Source organism: Vicugna pacos, chromosome 7 (assembly GCF_048564905.1).
Source record: "Vicugna pacos chromosome 7, VicPac4, whole genome shotgun sequence".
Taxonomy (NCBI): domain Eukaryota; kingdom Metazoa; phylum Chordata; class Mammalia; order Artiodactyla; family Camelidae; genus Vicugna; species Vicugna pacos.
In genome coordinates, this window is record NC_132993.1 from 37,773,583 (window position 1) to 37,787,723 (window position 14,141).

General features: G+C 41.5%; 1 protein-coding gene and 1 long non-coding RNA gene across 12 annotated transcripts in view; one reads left to right on the forward strand and one right to left on the reverse strand.

Annotated features, from left to right (window-relative positions):
- LOC140697383 (uncharacterized) overlaps nucleotides 1-14,141 on the forward strand; it is a 187,657-nt gene that overhangs the window by 37,743 nt on the left and 135,773 nt on the right. For 5 of the 9 annotated variants that reach the window (XR_012074356.1, XR_012074355.1, XR_012074357.1 and 2 more), the window contains exon 3: nucleotides 6,527-6,704. The exons of 2 other annotated variants lie outside the window; for them this stretch is intronic. This is a non-coding gene — a long non-coding RNA (uncharacterized lncRNA). The remainder of the gene's footprint in view (nucleotides 1-6,526; nucleotides 6,705-14,141) is intronic. 2 more of the 9 variants (XR_012074359.1, XR_012074360.1) reach the window with 1 other exon arrangement.
- The window catches only part of NPSR1 (neuropeptide S receptor 1), a 137,402-nt gene that overhangs the window by 21,658 nt on the left and 101,603 nt on the right, over nucleotides 1-14,141 (reverse strand). For 2 of the 3 annotated variants that reach the window (XM_006201884.3, XM_015237251.3), the window contains exons 4-5: nucleotides 11,911-12,004; nucleotides 5,496-5,697 (exon numbers count right to left, since the gene is read on the reverse strand). In XM_006201884.3, the coding sequence (XP_006201946.2) occupies nucleotides 5,496-5,697; nucleotides 11,911-12,004 (296 nt within the window). The remainder of the gene's footprint in view (nucleotides 1-5,495; nucleotides 5,698-11,910; nucleotides 12,005-14,141) is intronic. The other variant, XM_015237252.3, reaches the window with a different exon arrangement.

Consider the following 14,141-nt stretch of genomic DNA (forward strand, 5'->3'; position numbering starts at 1 on the left):
TTTTTGTAGCAAGTTACAGAAAACTCCCAACTCAAATTGGTCTAAGCAACTAGAACATTTTTTATCTCTCATGATTGCAACCTCAAAGAATCAAAGCTGAACTTCAGAAACCTGGATTCTTTCCATCACTTTCTCTTTTCTTTCCAGTGTAAGTGTCTTCCTAAGTCAGTCCAGAGACAGCAATGTCCAGAAGAAGGCAAGGAGCCATTGTCTCCTGGATTTGTTTCCTAAGAATGGGGACATCTTTCCACAAGCTCTTCAGAAGACACTCCCTCACATCTCATTGGCTAGAACTGGATCACGTGGCCATTCTTGGGCCATTCACGTGTGGAGTGGAGGGGCTGCCACAAGTGGCTTAGAGTGGAATGGATGTGGAAAATTCAGTCATAAGTATCTACCATAACCTAGCAGACTAGTGATAATGGCTTTTTCAAAGGACATAACTCTTGCCACCCCTCAGTTAATAATATAAAGGATGTCATTTCCTTCACTGCTGAAATGGGTCATCTGACCTTGGCCTTAACCTTATGCCTTGGGTAGTGCTGCCTTGGACCTTGGGGTCCCACTATGGCCTTGTATTCCACAGAACTGTACTGACCTCAACACGGAGCTTTCTCACAGTCTGATCTCCTTGCCCCAAGCAAAATAAATAGATTATTTTCTTCGTGTAACACAAATCAGTGCTCCATGACAAATGTGCTCTTTTCCACTTACTCCTTTGCAGTTGTTGGCTATGGATCTTTTATGCCTCTACCTTTGTCTCATAGAGTAAAAATGATCGGTGAATGAGAAATCAATTAGGTAGCAAGAAAATCACCACAGCTAAAGTAAAGCAATTACACCAGGGCTAAAAACCTTCCCCAGCAAGTCAAACAGCTACGTCAAGGGAATTTTAAAACAGGAGTTGTGTTGACCCAGAAAAACAATGTATTGCCTTTATTGTCAGTCACTATGGTTTCAAGTCCTGGGAGCCTGATCTGATTAATGACAGAACAGTGAAATCTTTATTCATACAGAGCTCTCGTGAGAGTGTGTCACTGGCAATGTCACTTCCTCTCTTTCCCTCCCTCCCTGCCTTTCCTCCTCTCTCCTTTCTGCCTTCCTTCTTTCCCTTAGCGTGTATTTGTGGAGTGCCCCCCATATGCCAAAAACTGATCTAGGCACTAAATGATCAGAAATTTCCATATTGGGGTTGTGTGTGTGTGTGATGAAGTGACATGACACTTCCATCTGGTGGACAAAGTTTTCAGTCAGATTTGCGTTGTTTATTTAATCCAGCACTTACGAAGTGTCCACTGTGTGCTGGATTTGGAGTCCAGAAGTTAAGAAACAGCAGCCCCTGTACTCAAGAGATACAACCACACAAGCAGGTGGTGACACTACCATGAAGCCTTGACGGCGACACGGACAAGCTGAGGCAGGTTGTGCTCTAGGACTGGCAGGGATAGCTCCGTGTAGGGTCTGTGTTTGAAATGGGGGGCAAAGAATGCAAATCATTTTGCCAGAAGCAAGGCAGGAGGAGTCTGGAGGAGTGTCCAGGCATAAGGGATGATGTGCAGAAAGGCACGAGGTGAGAGGAGTGTGGGGCGTCTGGGAAACGAAAGATGGTTTCTAAGGCTGGAGTAGTGGATGCAGGAGAGTCTGTGAGCAGCTTCCCCAGGAATAGCCACAGAGTCTGGAAAAGGCGAGTCATCTTGTCCTACCTACCAGATAATAAATGTATACAAAGTACAGTACTTAATTATACCAATCTGCTATTAGTGGCAGGAAAACCACTAATTTAGTTGTTTGTGTATTCTTGCCTTTTCTTAATTATGTCAGTCACTATTACCTGGAAACAAAATGAAAGCAAATTCAAAGTGAAGAAACATAACAAACTAGGGAAATATTTGCAACATATTTAAAAAAGGTTATTGTATAAAGAATTCTCTAAAGATAGAGAATAGAGAAAATAAAAGCAAAATAAAGTGAAGAGAATAGGAGTTCAGAAACAATAAGAGCATTTGTAATATAAATATACATATGATAGAATTCCCATTTTAGCCCATAGAGAAAAGATAAATTATTCAGTAAGTGATATTGGGACAAATGATCCAGCATTAAAAAAAAATAACTTAGGTCTCGAATTCATATTAACATCAAAATCAAGTAAAAGTATTTTTAAAGTGATATTTTTAACGTGTTCCTAACACAAATTATTTTCAAATAATTAAAATAATAAATCATAAGAAAGAAAAAGTATAGGTAAGTATGTAAAAGGGACAATTCCCTAAGAAAGAAATGAAATGAAAAAATATAAAATGTGAGTAGATGTGAATACACTAAAATGTAAAATTTCTATATATTACAGAAAAGCCATATACATTTCATTCATATTTTCACATGCGTTTATATAAAGTTTTGCAAAGTGCTTTCCTATGACTCTTTTTTTAAATCAGGTCATTGGCTTTCTTGTTTCTAATTTTGGTTATTCACAATTTTGCCCCTTTCCTTGATGATGTTAGTCTTATTAGCTGAAAGCAAAATAAAGCCATATTCAAAATGAAGAGGCAAATGACAAACTAGGGAAATACCCTCAACATACAAAAACAGGAAAATTTTTTACATAAATAATATCCCTAAAGAGAGAGAACAGAGAAAATAAAATGGAGAAAAATGGGTAAAAGAATAAATAATTTACTTAAAAAGCAAAACTGAAAACAAACATAAAATGTGCTCAGTCTCATTTGTGATGAAAGAGATGCAAATTGAAACAAGATATATATGTATTTTTTGCTATCAATTTGGTAAGAATATACATGTGTATCTCTGTGTATATACATATATCATGCATGAGGGACAATAAAGCAGGAGGTATGGTTAATAAAGTGAGCGAACACCTTATTTGAGTTGTATCTTGTCTACTCAATCTTGAAATTAAGAGTTTAACCTTTTCTAAAAGAGCCATGAGCAATAGAAGCTCAGGGGACCAAAATGTAGTCAAGAAAAAAAGAGTTAAGCTTTAGCTCTGAGACAGATGAAATTATAGCAACTTATCCCAGGAACTGCTTGGAAAACAAATTCCCCACAAAATTCCATCTGGGCCTGGTCTTGGTTCAGGAAGTGGAGAGGAGCTGAGAGAGGGGGGTGATGCCTCATCCCCGCATCTCCCGCATCCCCCGAGAGGAGAGGAGCTCTCTCTCCAGCGGAAGCCTGACCATGGAAGAGTAAAGATGATGACTTCATCAGCCATGAAATGCTTCAGGGAAGCCCAAGGAGAGAAGAAGTCACTGAATTTCGTGGTTCTGCCCCAGCTGGAGGCAAAGAGCCAGGAGCAGGACTTAGGGAGACTTTGGTGAAGGCTGAGTGAAACCCGTTTTCAAAATCATTCCCTTTAATCATTAAATTAGACTTTGCTTTTTCCAAGGATACTACAAAAAAGCACAAGATGGGCCGTAGGCAGGTTTGAGGAGAGGTCCCTGTGGGAAGAGGCAGCTCAAACTAATGGGGGAAATTTCGGGCAGTAAAAGGCCAGTGTGAGGGATCTGTCCAGACAGCACATTATGAGCCATGTGGTTCATGGCTGCACCTGCCTTGCTGAGCAGAGGTTTTGACTGATTTCAGGAGCTGATGGGAAATCAATCAGGAGGGATGCAGGGACATTTGCTGCCACCGATATCGATGTGTCAGTTTCCTGTGATGGCATGAGCCACTTCCTTCCAAGTGCTTTCTTAACTCTGCGACTGGCCTCTCTCCTCTTCCATGTGCTCCTTTGAAAGTGGCTGTTACTTACCTTTGATTCATTGTCTAAATAACCTTCATCTTCCCTTCAAGTTTCCTCCCAGGTTCAGCTTGGTAGAGAGGAGAACAGTAAGTTGAAATAAAATGTAGACGTTAATTTGTGGATTCAGCAGAGATAACTGGATGGTATCCAATCTCAGCAAGGCTGCAGGGCTGACTGCGGGAATCATTCTGCTCCTGTCCAGCTTGACCTCTGATGGAGAGCAGGTCATTTCGTTTCTTTTAGTCCTAAGTCTACTGGTGAAAAGTTCAGGGGCTGGACTACGTGATGGATAACATTTCTTTAGCTTTAGTATCTTAGGACACTAAAGATGAGCAAAGAGCAAGAACAAGTGATTCCTATAATGTCAGAAAACACTTGAATAATACCGAACCACTTAATCCAAGAAATGCACATTGAAACAATGAGATACTTCTTTAAGCCTCTATGCTCGGTAAAGATTTAATGAAGAAATGATGCCACCTTCTTTTGGGTTAGGGGAAGAAAAATCAGAGCTCTTCTTTGCTGTTGGCAGGAATACACATTTTTTATAGGGCAGTTTATGAATATGCATCAAAAGGCTTTAAATGAGCATGATCTCTGATCTCGTAATTCCACTAGAATGAGTTCTAAGGAAATAATCAGAGACTCATGAATAATTTTAAATACAAAGATTTTTTTTATCACAGCATTATTTATACAATTGAAAACCAAAGGCTGATCTTCCTTTGCTTGGGACAAATTATGTGACACTATATGGACACTCAAAAGGTGCAGGGTCAGCAAGCCCATGTACGTACTCAACGTGCCAGGTATCTCCCTGAAATTCCCACTCCCGTCCACCTGTGCAGAGCCACCCTTTCGGAGGTGATCCTGCCATGTGAACAAGTGAGACCCTGCCTTGTCCAACTGGTTGTGGTTTTCTCTGCTGAAAGACCACCTTTGGCCCATCACTGGTTGCAGGACAAAGGGAACAGACTTGGTTACTAAGGCCCTTTACAATTGTGCCTTACCCCGCCCAGAAAGAGCTTATTTCCAACTCTCTTCCACTGGCACTGCCTGTGGGTCCTTTCCTGTGTACACGTGTACTCTGACCTCCAGTCACCAGGGAACCTGCCTTCTCTCCACCTTCCCCTTCTCCTATCTGGAGCCTTCCCTCCTTCAAAGGATGCATCCAAGGAGTGTCCTCTGCCATTATTTGACCTCACTGCATACATGCTCTAGCACATTTTTGTGTACTATGTTTTTTGTTCAGCTTTATTTCAAATTTGTCTTTTCGATTATAGTATAAGATCTCTGAAACTGGTACTAGGTCTTACATTTGAAAGGCTGCATGATATTAGAGAAAGAACAGGATATGAAATCAGACAAACCTGGGGTTAAATCCTGTGTGACGTTGGGTAAGTTGCTTAACCTCTCTGAGCTTGTGAATTATCATTTATAAAATGGAGATAATCTTAGTTATTTCAAAGAGTGGTAGTGTGGTTAATGGGATAATTGTAGACCACTTAGCACAATGCCTGCTCCACTGTACACACTCAGAAAAGGTTCATTTCCTCCTCCTTATTCCATTTTGGAGGAGTTGCACTTAGCACATAGTAGCTTTAGATAAAATCTCGTGGTCTAGCCAGTTCCCCAAAGGACACCAGGAACAATGAGTGACCTGTTGGGGAGGAGAGCAGCAGTGGGCAGACCAGGAAAGCCCCTGTGTGGGTCTGGCCTGCTGGCCTCTTACCTGATGATTGTCAGAGGGATGAAGTACACCAGGAAGGCCACGATGGTCATGTATGGGGTCCAGTAGGAGTCGTCAGGCCACAGGGCCCAGCACTGTACTTCACCATTGGAGAGTTTCCTTTTCCCAAATATGATCAGGGTGGGAATGGAGAAGAGGAAAGAGAGGCTCCAGGCAATCACGATGAGGACCTTGGCTTGCTTCTCTGCTCACAGAAAAGAAAGGGATGCCTGGGCATCTAGGAACATCTTTTGGGAGCACACTTGGCATCTAGTGTAGAAAAGGATCATTGTATGAGAGGTATTCTAGACCCTCTCGGAGCCTCAGTTTTCTCATGTGTAGAATGGGTATAGTAAGACCTGCATCTAGGGCTGATGTAAGGATTAAAAAGAGAATGCCTACACAGAAGTCAGCACACTACCTGGCATAAGGTCAGTGCCCCCAGATTTCTCCTCTTCTTCCCTGATTTACCTGCTCATCTTGAGATGTTGATGCATCCATTCCTAAAGGACTATGGAGAGCTCAGTTTGTATCGCGCATATTTGGTAAACTGCTGGGCAAATGCTTGTCTCTGGCACCTTGTCCCTCCTCAAAGGCAGGGATGGGAACTTTGGTCTGTCTTTCTTCCTTCTATCATACCTAGCTCTGCGAAGAACTGTGTCAGTGTTTGAAAGCTGTTTGCCAAATGTTAAGTAGCCTTCCTTTATTTGAAGGAACAGGGCAGAAATTGTAGGGCAGGGAAAAAACACTGGACTTGGTTCTGGAGAGCAGGGCTCATTCCAGCCAAACCCCGAAGCCTGGTAGCTGTGACCCTTCACACTAGATGTGGGCTCTCAGATGTGATATTCTGAGCTTGGCCTGAGTTTTCTCTATAAATTAAAAAAAAAATACACACTCTGCCCACCTAACGAGGTCATGATGTGGCTAGAGAGAGAAAATTGATACACATGAAAATGCTTTTTAAAAACAGTTGTATGAGGTGATGCTTTCTATTAAGCCCTTATTAAAGCCTTTCATCTCCATCTGCCCTGTAGCTATGCTGCCTGTGCTGACTGGTGCCGGCGGGCCTCCTCCATCCAGAGACAGGCGATCTCCCTCCGCCTCTAAGCCTTCAAATTGGAAACCGGTGCATGGCTTCGGGTGGGGCCAGAAAGGTACAGAGGGCCTGGTCTAGGAGCTGTAAGAAGTGAGAAAAATTCTAGAAGAAACTAGGTAGGGACTCTATTAGAATCTTGAGTCTGAAACATTGGGGAGAATGATCTAAGTTTCTGATTTTGCTGAATTGTCACTCTGAAATTGGTATTAGATTTAGAAAACAGTTGTTACTGACACACTGAACAAGCAGCAGTCTTGGGGTAGAATTACAGTAGCAGTATTTTAGGCCTTTCCATTGTCCCTGTGCATGTAGGCAGTGATCCTGGGAGGGTGGTAGCTCACCTGCTCCTGGCTGAAAACTCAGGCAGGCCCCTTGATGTCAGTGATCATTCATAGGTGGCTAAAAAGCCCTGTAGTCTCTGTAAGTGTTAACCAGCGCTTCAGTGTAGTAGTGGACTTAAAAATTAATATGTAAAATTCCAGATAACAATATTCAAAACTCCTAAGATGATTTCAAGTCATGTCTTCTTTGCTCAGGTGGGCCTGCATCAGGTAAGAACCTGGAGTCTGGGGTTTGGGGCTTCTCTCAGCTGGGCTTCAGGGAGCGAGGAGGGGCGAGGGGACAGGAGAGTTGTTATTTGGCTGGTACTGACTGTCACAAGTTGCCTCATGCTTCATGGGCCTGGCTGCTGTTTAAAGCTGATGCTTCATCTCCTGAGGAACTTTCCTGGGTTCTTTGGAAACTCCTCTCCGATTTCCATTTGCCTGACTTGATTGGCCTCTTTCCATTGGCTGGCTGCTCCTGTTCCTCCCTGGTACCCTCCAGCCTCTTTCCTTGCGACCTCACCTCCACTGGCAGAAGTGCAGGAAGCCCAGGTAGCTAGGCTGAGGCCCGAGACAGCCAGAACCTTCCACATCTGTCCTAGAGTGGGACCACAAAATAAACTCTCCGGGGGCCAGTGTGTGGAGTGCAATTTAAAAAGCACTGATAAAATAACATTTTTCCCCCCATGGTTACACTAAACTCCAATTTTATCAATAGCCTATTATTAAGTATTTAAATTGTTTCCAATTATGTTTTATTATAAATAACTCATATACATCTCTTTGCAATGCTCTGGTTATTTCCTTAGGGTGAACTCTTAGAGACTGAAGATTTGGGAAGATGTTGCTAAACTTCCCCCCAAATTGTCTGCAATTTATGGCTCCCTCTGGAAGTGGACAGAAGTGCTTGTTTCCTTACACTCTTCCCACACTGAGAGGATTCTTCCTCCCAATCTTGTTATCTGGTTGGTAAGATTTCCCAACCAAATGTTCAATCCTGCAGTTCTTCACTTAGTAGTCAAAAAGGGCACTTCTACGTATTGTTCATTTATTTGTATTTCTTTGTTTCTTAAAAATTTGTTCATGTCCTCCACTCACTTTTTCAATTAGTATGATCTTCTTTCTATGCCAGAGTTCTTTATAAGAAGGATATTAGCCCTTTGCCTGCCATATACAAGTATTTCCTGTCATTTTGCTTTTAAAGTGTGTTTACAATGTTTTCTATTTGTATAAATAACTAAATTTTTTTACATGGTAAAAACTATATTTCCCTTACTGTTTTTTGCTTTGGGTGTTTTCCTAGAAAGATATTTTCCTCACCAAAATGATGAGAGTTTTACCCAAACCCATATCCTCTCATGTTTAAAATTTTAACTTTTCCAATCCAGTTAGAATTTACTTTTTTCCCCAGTTTTTAAAAATTGAAGTATAGTTGATTTAAAATATTGTGTTAGTTTCTGGTGTACAGCATAGTGATTCAGTTGTACATATTCAGTCTAACTGGAATTTACTTAGTAATTAGCTGTGACAGGTAGTGATTTAATTTTTTTTAATGGCTAGACAGCTAGTCTAACACTGTACACTGACAGATTCATTCTTTTCTAACTGATTTGGTATTCTATATGATTTAGATAGGTGATTCTGCTTCCAGTATCCTATTGTTTCAATTATCAAAGTTTCATATTCTGTTTTAATATCTGGCACTCTGTATTATTACTTGACATTTTCCTAATTATTCTCATATTTAATTTTCCTACATAGCTTTAAAATTTTCCACTCCTCTGGAGTTGCTGGCTAAGGAAATTACTGCTTTTGTAAAAAGCAGTAAAACATCAGTAACATGTGGCCCTTTCTCTCTGTTTGCCTTCCTTTGGCTTCACTGCCGTGTGCGTGCTCAGCCACAGGACAGTCCCTCCCGGCTTCCACTGGCTCCACTCAACACTCTGCTCTGTGGGGAATCTCTTTCTCCCGCCTGCTCTTTGCTCAGCCACAGAAACCCCCAACCCTGCTCCTCACAGCTGCCACATCTTGGTGCTTCCCACCAGCTGGAGCACCAAGATGACACTAGCAGAGGGTTCCCTGGACCCTTCACGACCTGTTCCACCCACTACCTCACCGCATAATCATGAGGATCTTTTCAACTTCCTAAAAGGCCATGCAGCTTTCCCAGGGGGTGTGGCATCTGTATCAAATACGGCTCCCCAGTGCTGGGAATCCCTTGAAGTTTCTGATTTTCAGGTGGCTTCCTTCCTTGGCTCCAGTCCAGCTGCAGGTCTCCTCCTATTTGTGTTTCTTCCATGACTTCATTTGGGACTGGGCAGGGAGGGGAAGACGGCTAATTTCTTTTTCCAAGCTTGCATCTTTCCCTGAAACTATTAAAGATGATTATTTTCCAAGTGCCCTACGTGGAGCCTCTATTAATTTTATAGTGAGGAAATAAATTGCCTTACATCTTTAAAAGAACACTATAATGTTCATTGCTGCCTTTCCTGTAATTTAGAACACAATTCCTAATATTGCACAGTATCTCCAAGAATCAGTTATATTTCCCATAAGCTAAACAGTTGATTTATTTTTTTATCTAATGAATGTGGTGAGACCACATTTCCCTCCTGGCTGTGGATCCCAAAGCCTCTACTTCCAGCAAGTGTCCTGGGACACCCCCTCACACATTTTTTCATACTTATGTTCCCTTCACTCCTATTTTTTTTTTACCTTAAAATACTCTGGTGTTAGTGTCTTTTTGTACACTGCACACAATACTTCCTGGAGCCTGCCAGACATAACAAAATAGATGGATGAATAAGGGTATCACACTTTTGCATACATACATCATAAAATGTCTCCCCCAGTTCCCCTCATCCCATCCCCTGCCTTCTTCTCTGCTGTAATCACTAGAGCATGACCGTGCCTGGAGAGCTTGGTGCTTGTCTTACGCTTTTAGCCCCCCCCCCCCCACATAACCTAGCAAAAGCCTAAGAAGCAGGTGTAAATTCTATCTTAACATTACTTTTAATTGCACACAACACATCTATATGTTCTTGGTATAAAAAATTCTTTATGGCATGAAAGTCCCTGTGGGTCTGCAGAGAGTCCAGTCCCCCCCACCACCAGAAGTGTGGACAAGTTGGTGTGCAGTCCTTGAAGGCAATTGTTTATAATTCTGAGACCTCCCTTTTTCTTGCATTCTCTCCTGATTGTCTCTCTCTGTCTGTACACAAGATCTAGCACTGTTCGTGTTTTTTCTTTATGTTAATGTTGTCATACTGCATGTACAATTGTATGTTGTTTTTACCACTCAAAATATGTTGTAGATATTTTTATGTCGATGCATGTCATTGTCCATGGCTCTACCACATCCTTACTGAGCAGCAGGGTGTACAGTAATCGAGGGCACCTGAGCTAGACCTGGACTGTCTGGGTTTAAATCCTGCCCCTGAGCCTAACTGTGTGACCTTGGACAAGCTATTTTAACTCTTTGAATTATAATTGCCCAGACTGTAAGATGCAGGTAATAATAGAACCTACCTCCCAGAGATGTGAGGACTGAAGTATTCAATGTACATAAAGTACTTGGAGTCATGAGTAGTGCATAGTATACCGTTCATAAATCTAAGCCACTGAAACTTCTACACAGGACGCTAGCCACTCCTCCACTGAGGGACACCAGCGTTAGCATTGAATTGCTGCTATTCTAAGCAGTGCTACAACACACAACACACAACACATGCGTGTGCCTGCACACATGTGAGTGTCTGTCCAGAGAAGATACCAAGAAGTAGAACTTATCAAAGAGCTGCAGATTTTAGATTTTAATTAAATACTGTTGTCATTCAGAGTATCTGGGCCCATACTCTCTGATGTATTTAATATTATCTGATGACATTAATTCTGCTTATTCTAAAGTTCTGCTTGCTCTATTAAGTTTGCTTCCTTAGGTGTAAATTCTGCAGAATGGTATTTTAAACGTATTATCTATTTTCCACAGTTTGGCTTTTGTGGAAATTTTTTTTTAATGATATTTGATTGCATCTCATTTTTGTAGTCAAGATTTCATATTAGGTTCTTTGTTTTATCAGTTTTCAGAGGCTGCTTGAGAAAGTATAGTACGTTGGCTCCTTACTTGCTTTAGGGGATCATGGAGGCAAGTGGGCTCTGCGGGCAGAGCAATGTGCAATTAGTCCTGTGACCAGGTACCCACCACCCTTCCAAGGTGTCACTGCTCTGTCCCTGTAAATCCAGCATCTCCACTACTTGGAAGCAGAGACCTCCATCCCTGCTGCCCATCTGGGAAGGGGGAGGGCAGTGGGAAGGGAGATGTGCTGTGATGAACCCTCCTCACTGTGCTCCAGGAATCATCCTGGCAGTTCCCTTGAGTCCCTCTTGCTCCAGGCATTTACACGATCTGTTTAGGAAGACTTCTCCTGCATTGCTGCAGCATCACCTGTGGGTGCTGTGGGCGCTGTGGGCTGTGTGGTTTCAGCTTTCCCTCTGACCCATCTGCTTCCTTCTTTCAGAATTTCTTCACTGTCTCTAGATCAAGGAGGGTTTTCCTTGTTTCCACTGTGATTATCAATTCAAAACATCTTTCCAGTTATTTCTATGGTTTGGGAGTAAGGAGGGCAAAGTGCTTCTTTCTGAAAAATGAACAAGTTAAAGTGGGTGTGTTCACTTCTTTGCATGGGGATGTGTGTCAACACTCCCTTAAAAAAAGAAAAACTGGAGGCATCAGCGTCAAGGTAAATGGTCACAAAGTGGATCCAGCAAAGCACCTTTCCTAGTGGCTCTTGGACGTCCATGGGAGCCATCGGCATTTTTCCAGGTACCCGAGCTTTCTTTCCTACATCTTTTTGGACAATCAGACTCATAAATTGGGGGAGGAAGTGGAGGAGGAGGAAAAAGAAGGAAGAAAAGAACCATAATGAAGAAGATGATGTAAGTGAAAACCCTCACCCAAGGATGATTTCCTTACAGAATGGCACTTGGTTGAGCAGCTCACCTCCTTGCAGGAACTTCATGGGGTAGACGATGGCATGGTACCTGTCTATGCTGAGGGACACCAGGACATAGGTAGAGGCGTAGAGCAGCACAACCTGAAGACAGAAATGAGAGGAGGTGAGTGGCTTAATAGAAGTGAGGAAATGCACACGATGGAAAGAAGAGCATTTTGTTTGTTTAGAAACCTGGGCACTGAACCAAGGGACGGATGAGGTTTGTGGTTCCAACAGGAGTGACTGACTCCCCACGTCGGGAAGAAGACTGCTGCTCTCGGTGCTGGCATTTGCACCGCTAGCTGTAAGAGAGTGCTTCCAGCTCTCACTTGCTCCCTCATTCACTTGGCTTCTTTCTCCAAGGATCAGTCCCCCTTGACATATGCACAGTATATTTGTTTGTAATTGACTTTTAAAGCTATACTAATTTTCTCTGCCACAGTAGACATTCCAGAATAATAGAAGCAAACATCCATTTGCTTTTTATCAGTGTGAGCTGTTGAGAGACAATGACAGTAGCTAGAAGGGATGGATTTCAGGGAGCCCGTGCGCTGTTTTGAATCATTTATCACCGTCTGCAGTGACACTCTCCGAGCTCCCATCCTCATTCACTTCTCCCACAGAGCTGTTCACTAGGGTCAGCTCTTGGGTCTCCTCTTCCACCTTCCCACCCTCTCTTTTATTAAGCTTATTCATGCCTTTTAATTATCCTGTGTACAGTGATATTTTCATTCGTTGCAGACGAGAGAATTGGGATAAGAGGTTCATATCTCTGATGTGAAGAGCACACTCAAAATGTAATTAAATAAAATATCTCTGAAAGGATGATCAAGATGGAAAATTTCCAGATAACTTTGAGTCTCATTTCTACCAAGAGTTCAGCCATGTCACGGCTTTTTAACTTTTGGGTGAAATTCAGAGTGGGTAGAAAAGTAACTCGAAGATTGAAGTCTAAGTGTGAATGTCTGAATTTCTTCTAAGATGAAATAGAAATAACATGACTTTGGTAATAACCTTAGTCTAAACTTGTACCTTTTTATTCTTTCCCTGGCTCAAATACCAATCTACTAAATCACTGTTCTTTATTATTTTTATTTCTGTAATACTACCACAAGTGCACCTCAGCACCAGTGTTGTAGAAGGTACCACAGGGAGGGCATTCTGAAGACTGATCAGAGATTGAAGGCGCTCCTGAGGGATATAAGAAGAAATTCTTGTTCTGCTAAAAAGGTGATAAATAGTCAGAGAGAAAAAAGATGGCCAAATTTAACAACAACCACCAAAATAAGATGACTGCCTCCTTAGAGAAGACTGGGATTTCTATGTGTGATCCATGAATTCAGAATTGTTAAGGTGGGCCACACTCATTGGAGGAGATGGCATCAGAGGAGGATGGAAAAGAGAGCTCCCAAGTGCAGAACCCTATGGGTTAGGATGCTGTGATGAGAAGGTCACAAGAATCTCTGCCATCTGCGGTCGTGTTGAGTGAAATAGCTGACACAAATTCAAAATCTCGAGCAGGAGGAATGGTCACAATCGAGTGCCCAGAGAAGCAGGCAGAGTAAATAAAAAGGGATCCACTTTGAGATACAGTCAAAAAGAGTATTTAATTTCAGGGGTCTTCAAACATCTAGGCAGGCTTTTAAAAAATGTTAAAGATTATCTAAAAGAAATGCATATCAAATTGTCATGCCTCTTCTCCATGAAAACAAATGCCAGAGAACAGTATACAAAATGTTTAGAGTTTTGAAAGAAAAATTATGACTCAAGAATTTCAAATATGAAAGAGAACATGTATATAAAAATAAATAAAAATAAGATAAAATAGATGAAAAAGAATTTTGTAAATATTTCTGTGCCAAGGCACAGATTAATTTTCTTGGATACAGAAGAAGGGAAATACAACATCACCTACTCTTTCTGAAAAATCTTTCCTGAGGAAATATTTCTGCTGTTTGTTTCAAAATTAAGAACTCAAGAAGAGAAAAAGGGATAGAATAATCACTGCTATGGTAAACAATGAGTCAGAAAAAACACAAACTGTTTATAAAATAACTATGAATATAGTTACAAAATAATTCAGAGAAGAATCTGGGGAGTTGAGTGAAGGGAGAGAGTAGAAGAAATCACGTTAAATTTCCATTTAGACATTTTAGACACTTTTTGGTTTTTAATTTGATAGAGACGTATTACATTTAAATGTTAAAGATAAGCTGTGATAGAGTAAACTAAAAATGGA